This window comes from Anneissia japonica, unplaced genomic scaffold, assembly GCF_011630105.1.
Source record: "Anneissia japonica isolate Jap-2015-1 unplaced genomic scaffold, ASM1163010v1 scaffold15703_len53492_cov148, whole genome shotgun sequence".
NCBI lineage: Eukaryota > Metazoa > Echinodermata > Crinoidea > Comatulida > Comatulidae > Anneissia > Anneissia japonica.
Window position 1 is genome coordinate 40,212 of NW_022685849.1, and position 6,181 is coordinate 46,392.

The window sequence follows — 6,181 nt, forward strand, 5'->3', positions numbered from 1 at the left end:
GCTTCGTTAGGGTCAAAGTACTGCGGATCACCAAACTCGTCCTCAGTGACGAGTTCAAATCTAGTTTTTTATTGGTTTTTTCACACAATTGAAATACGTTATACAGTATAATGGGAAAATAATGTAAGGTATTGTTATTATCTTAAATAATAGACAACAATAATCATTAAATAAGGTAAAGTATTGGTGTGAAAGGAAGTCATAATAAGTTATAAAAACTTTAAGGCATGACCACCAGATAATCAGTCGCATGCGACGTAGTAGGCCTAATAATTATTATTGATATACATTTGCATACATAAAATACATGCACACATATACATATACACATGCACACATACATATACACACACACACACACACACAAACACACAAGACCACTTTTAGTACTGGTCTTTAATTAGAGGAATTCTAATTAGAGACCAAAGCTGCTAAAGACCACCCTGGTCCCAAAAGTGGTCTTTAATTGGAGGGAGACCTACAATTATCAAAGCCACAGTACATTAACAGAATCAGTAATTGTGCACTGGATATACAGTTATATTGATATTGTATTACCATATGTTTTTAAACGTACAAAATTATGTTTTAATTTAGAGAGAACGTAAGCCACTCAGATTGCTGCTATTTTAACCCTTTGAAGTCGCGAGGAGGAAGTGCTTAGTTTATGGGTAAAAAAATACCCCTTTTAGGCCCCTGAATTGCAATTTTTGGGCACTTGACCTTTGACCTAGGTCAAAAAAGGTCAACAATATTTACATTTGTAGATACTCATGCGCATGTATTCCATCCAGCAAACAAAACATCATTTGCTAATTTCAAGGGTCATAATAATTACCCTTTTTCTAACACATTGAAAATACCCAAATGGAGCCCAATATTTACATCGGACTTCGATAAAAAAAATATTCATAATAAATATAAAATCATGAAATAGGCAAACACAAATATTTTTTTCCTGTAGAAAACAACATATTTCACATAATATGTAACATTCATGAACATAGGAATTTTTTTCTTGACGTTTCCAAAGGGTTTTTGGGTAAAAAAATACCCTTTTTAGGTCCCTGAATTTCAATTTTTAGGCACTAGACCTTTGACCTAGGTCAAAAGGTTAAAAGAAATTGCTATTTTTCGGAAGCCTAAAACATATTACACAACAATCAAACCATCGTTTATTGAAAGTTGCAGTCATAAAAATGTATTTTACGTTTTTCATAAACCTATTAACAACCCCTTAATGGGAATCAGTGACTTGGGAAAAGTCATTTGGGACTTCAAAGGGTTAAGTTGATTTTTGTTAATCTGATTTGAAGAAGTGTCATACCTAACCATTATTGTTGACAATTTTTGATAATATTCAATGAATTATTAGGTTGTTCATGCATAACATGTTTTATAGACATTATAAGTTCTTGATTGTTAGGAGCAATGAAATTCAGTGGCGTAGCTAGAGGTTTTGGTGCCCGGGGAAGAGAGTAGAAAACTGTGTCCCCCTTCCAATCCATTAAAATACTGTGAAATAAATTGATATTGGTTGTATAGGCTTTAAACATATCCGTACCTTATGTCCGTATAAGGCACTGTAAAAGCACTGTTCCAGCTCTCATATAGTAGGATCTTTCTTACGAGGTGTGGCGTCAGAATTTGCCCGATGGGGGTGGGGGGGCGATGGCCCAACGAGGAGGAAAATTTCCCTGATGAGAGCAATGTGGGCGTTGTCGATCGTCGCTTATAATGTTACGAAAGTGGTCTGGGGTGGCGAAGCCCCGAAAATTTTTGAGAATCTATGGGTTTCAAAGGCTTATTTAATTCCCCCCCCCCCCTTCCAGAGATCTTAACGGTTTGGCGCACACACAGGCTACCACCAGATTATCCGACTGAGCTAAGCTGCTCTCTCATGATGATGGGCAGACATGTGATGTAGAATAGAAGTGTAACTCTATTAATTAACAAATATATAAAATAAGTGGACAAAAAAGAAAACAACAAGGTGACTATTTTGAAGCATAAATTAAAAAAAATAAATAAAAATCAGGAGCACCTGCTCTCCCCTTTTAGGGTTATGAATCTAGGGCTATTTTATGCTTATAAATGAAATGAAAAGACCAAAGGGTTGTGGTGTGATGTTTCAAACAGTAGACAGCATGATTTGGAAAAATTTATGTGTTTAATTTTGCCATCATTACTAATCACTACAAATTAAACATGTTTTTACAATTACTTTATAATTATTGTTAGCATGCAGACTATAAGAATTCATGGAGGAGGCTGAAAGAAGAAGGAATCTTGCAGGAACGATTAGCAGATCGTTTGTGGAAGGATGTTGGGGTGTCAAAGGAATTCTTGTTTGAGATTATGAACCAGTTCTATCTTATTTGTGAGAAGATGTGTTCAGAAAAGGTATGATCTTTGTTTAAAAGCCCCAGTTTAAATTTTATTGTAGCTGTACAATGTCCTTACCTTCAAATACCAAAGTCCTAGGCTCAAATCATGATATATGTTTTCTCAGGACTTAAAACAGCTCCTTTTAGCTTTAATGTCAGCCATTGTTGTCAGTCACCCAGATAGGTTGGTTATTGTAAACAATTAAATTATTTTGGACTTGCTTGTTGTGGCAATATTTGATGTCTAACCCTGAACGCACACATCATCAAGCCGAAAGCTAAAAGTCGTTGACTTGTGATGTCAGATGAAATGTGTCTGGTTGAATTTAAGAGAAACCTGGAAGGGATTTTCTTTTTTATAAAATTATTTTTATTTCTTATTCACCAATCAACAAGCTGTATCGAGTTTCGATTGTTAATTGATATTGTTGTTGATGACAGTGGTGTTAGAAGGCAATGCATGTGATAGCTGGATTGATGATAATGGCTTGATTGATGATAATAGATAAATTGATGTTAGATGGAAAACAGATAACGTGTGGATCAGTGATGGTGCCAGGATCTGCCTGAGATGAGCAGGGGTGGGGCTAAAGGCTTTGGTGGGGGGGGGGGCTAGGCTAGGCAAGTGAAACGAGTCTCACTTGGGAGCCGCCTAAGGTCCCCTGTAGAAGCTACAGTATTAGAGGAATTTTGGTAGACCTCAAACTACCGTAATATGATTTCCAAAACTGAAAAACAAAAGTGTGCATTGAACCAAATAATTTATTTGCAAATCTGTTTTTCATTTTATTTATTAAAAAAACACCATATTTCAATACAATACTGTACTTTCATAGCGAAATCCAGGTTTTTCCTTATCCATGTGATTGTGAAATATTAACAACACAATTATGAAAGAAATGCCTTAATGTAAAAAGGTCACCAAGTTGTGATATTATACTACAATAAATTTTTAAAAAACTTGTCACTGGGTACATCACAAAAATTCTACATCTCACGAAGCACTATATTTCAATGTATTGACTATTTATTAACTGTTTATATTTGCTTACTTTTTTTATCTGACTGTTTATTTTTTACCTTTGCCTTTTGATTGTTTTTATCAATTTGTAGTGTGACAGTATGTTTAAGTTTTATATTTATGTAGTGTAAGTAAAGAAGAAAGAACAAATTGTTTTGTTAATGCTATTGCCTATTCTCTTTTCTGGCAAATGATACTGTATATATAAATATTATTTTGGAAATTTTGCCTGAAATCTGTCAACCACGCTGTCAAGGTATTCCAAGCATCATGAGGATATTCGAACAAGCATTTTGTTATACTAGAACGCAAATCATTTTTAATTAGTCTTGTTAAACTAAAATTGTGTTCACATTCGTCTGACAAACAGGCAAAACGCAAGCCACTAAATTGAAAAAAAAAATGCTTCGTCTTCCTTTTCTAGATAAGAGTGTAGCTCGAGAAGGGATCCTGGTTGCTGTTCTGCTAACTTGCATTCTAATACATCTTCGACCGTAATGAAATTTGAATTGACAGGTTTTTGGGTCGGGTGTCAGAATTTGGGTTGGGATATTTATTTGCTTTAAAAAATTAAGTTTGTGTGTGTCTGTGCTATGTTCAGCTTAAGCTATTTTATGTTTGTATTGGTTTATGGAAGTTGGAGAGGCACGCCCTTCAGTGATAGTAGTTTTTACCGTTTTTGGCTCTCCGTAGCTTTCCTCTTTCATTTTGTAGGCTTCCAGGCTTTCCCGACCCCCCTCAGCCCCCTGGCAACACCACTGCTGTGGATGGAGGATGCATGATTGAGAATGGATGATGGAAGATGGAGTATGAAGGATAGATGGATGATGGTGTGGTTGATAAATATAGGCCCCTAGTCCATGATGGACTGAGGATGGATGATGGATAGATGATGGAGAATGGATGATAGATGGCAGATAATAGATGTTGAGCTGTGTGGATGATGATGATGATTGAAGATAGATGGTGTATGGAGGATAGAAGATGGAGAGGGATGGATGACAGATGATGCTGTGTGATGGCCAAGGATGGTGGATAAAGGATCAAGAATGTAGGATACATCTATGGTAATATATGGATGGCTGATCAACAGATGATTGAAGATTGATAAATTGATGACTGATTATTGATGATGGATGATTAAGAATGGATGATTGAGGATGGATGATTAATAGATGATTGGTGATTGAGAAGGAATGGCTGATTTAAAGAATGATTGAGGATGGATGATTGAGAAGGGATGGCTGTAGATGATTGAAGATTGAGGATGGATGATGGAGAATAAATAAATGATTAATATAATATGATGGATGATTAAGAATGAATACTGATTAATAGATGATGGATGATTGATAATGGATGGCTGATTAATAGATGATGGATGATTGAGAATGGATGGATGATTAACAGGTGATTTTTAAGATTGAGGATTGATGATAGAGGATGGATGGCATATTAATAGATGATGGATGATTAAGAATGGATGGCTGGTTAATTGATGATTGAGGATGGGTGATTGAGAATGAATAACTGATTGATAGATGATGGGTGATTAAGAATGGATACTGATTAATAGATGATGGATGATTTTGGAAGGATGGCTGATAAATAGATGATTGAAGATTGAGGATGAATGATTGGGAATGGATGGCTGATTAATAGATGATTGAGGATGGATGGCATGGATGATTAAGAATGGATGGCTGATTAATTGATGATTGAGGATGGATGATTGAGAATGGATACTGGTTGATAGATGATGGATGATTAAGAATGGATGGCTGATTAATTAATGATTGAGAATGGATACTGATTAATAGAAAATGATGGATGATTGAGGATGGATGGCTGATTAATAGATGATTGAAGATTGAGGATGAATAACTGAAAATGGATGATTAATAGATGATTAAATATTAAGGATGGATGATTGAGAATGGATGGCTGATTAATAGATGATGGATGATTGAGGATGGATGGCTGATTAATAGATGATGGATGATTGAAGTAAAGTTTGGTATTTTTATTTTTGATATGAATATTTAGGATGTAGGATCTGAATCATCCGAAGCTGGAAGGCTATTCCTTGTACCCTGTCTCTTCAAAGACTTCAAGTGTAATCCTGATGACCTTGTGGAAAATAAGTTTCCTATGATACGTTTCTTCATGGACTTCCAAGGGTTCCTTCCCAGCGGACTCTTCCATAAGGCACTCGTTAGGATTATTGCCTGGTCTCAGGATCAAGGAGGTCGTGATCTGCCACTATATCGCAAGCGTGGAGAGTTCTATGTAGATCATGCTCACGACATGGTCTTGCAGTTAAGTCCACTTGACAAGTCTACGGTTGAGGTGAGTACTTGTTTTTAAACAACATATTATTTAAAAATTGATATACTGTAACATATTATGTGTTGTGTATTTTAGCGGTTATCCTTTAATGATAATTACTTTTTACTATATTCATTGTCTTTTGAGGTGTTGATCTGAACTATTTAACTGTTTGCTCCCCTTCAGGTTATGATTCTGAGGGTTGATGGAAAAGCACAGGATCCTTGTAAAAGGATTTGTAGAAAGGTAAGTTTACCTAATATGTTTTAGTTTAATTAATGACCAATCAAAGTAAGTGTGTTAGGTTCTAAGAGTAAAACATTAATAAACTTAATTTATTTGATGAAAATTGTAATCAGCATATTTTTTTGTGTGTTAATATCTGTGCTAGTTCTACAAGTGATATTAAAACATATTTACGATGGAGTAGAATCTTGGGCTTTGA

General features: G+C 35.2%; 1 protein-coding gene across 1 annotated transcript in view; it reads left to right on the top strand.

Moving 5' to 3' along the window:
- Positions 1–6,181, top strand: part of LOC117113057 — a 33,192-nt gene that overhangs the window by 20,373 nt on the left and 6,638 nt on the right. The window contains exons 13-15 of the mRNA XM_033256288.1: positions 2,242–2,403; positions 5,455–5,757; positions 5,923–5,982. Of these exons, the coding sequence (XP_033112179.1) occupies positions 2,242–2,403; positions 5,455–5,757; positions 5,923–5,982 (525 nt within the window). The remainder of the gene's footprint in view (positions 1–2,241; positions 2,404–5,454; positions 5,758–5,922; positions 5,983–6,181) is intronic.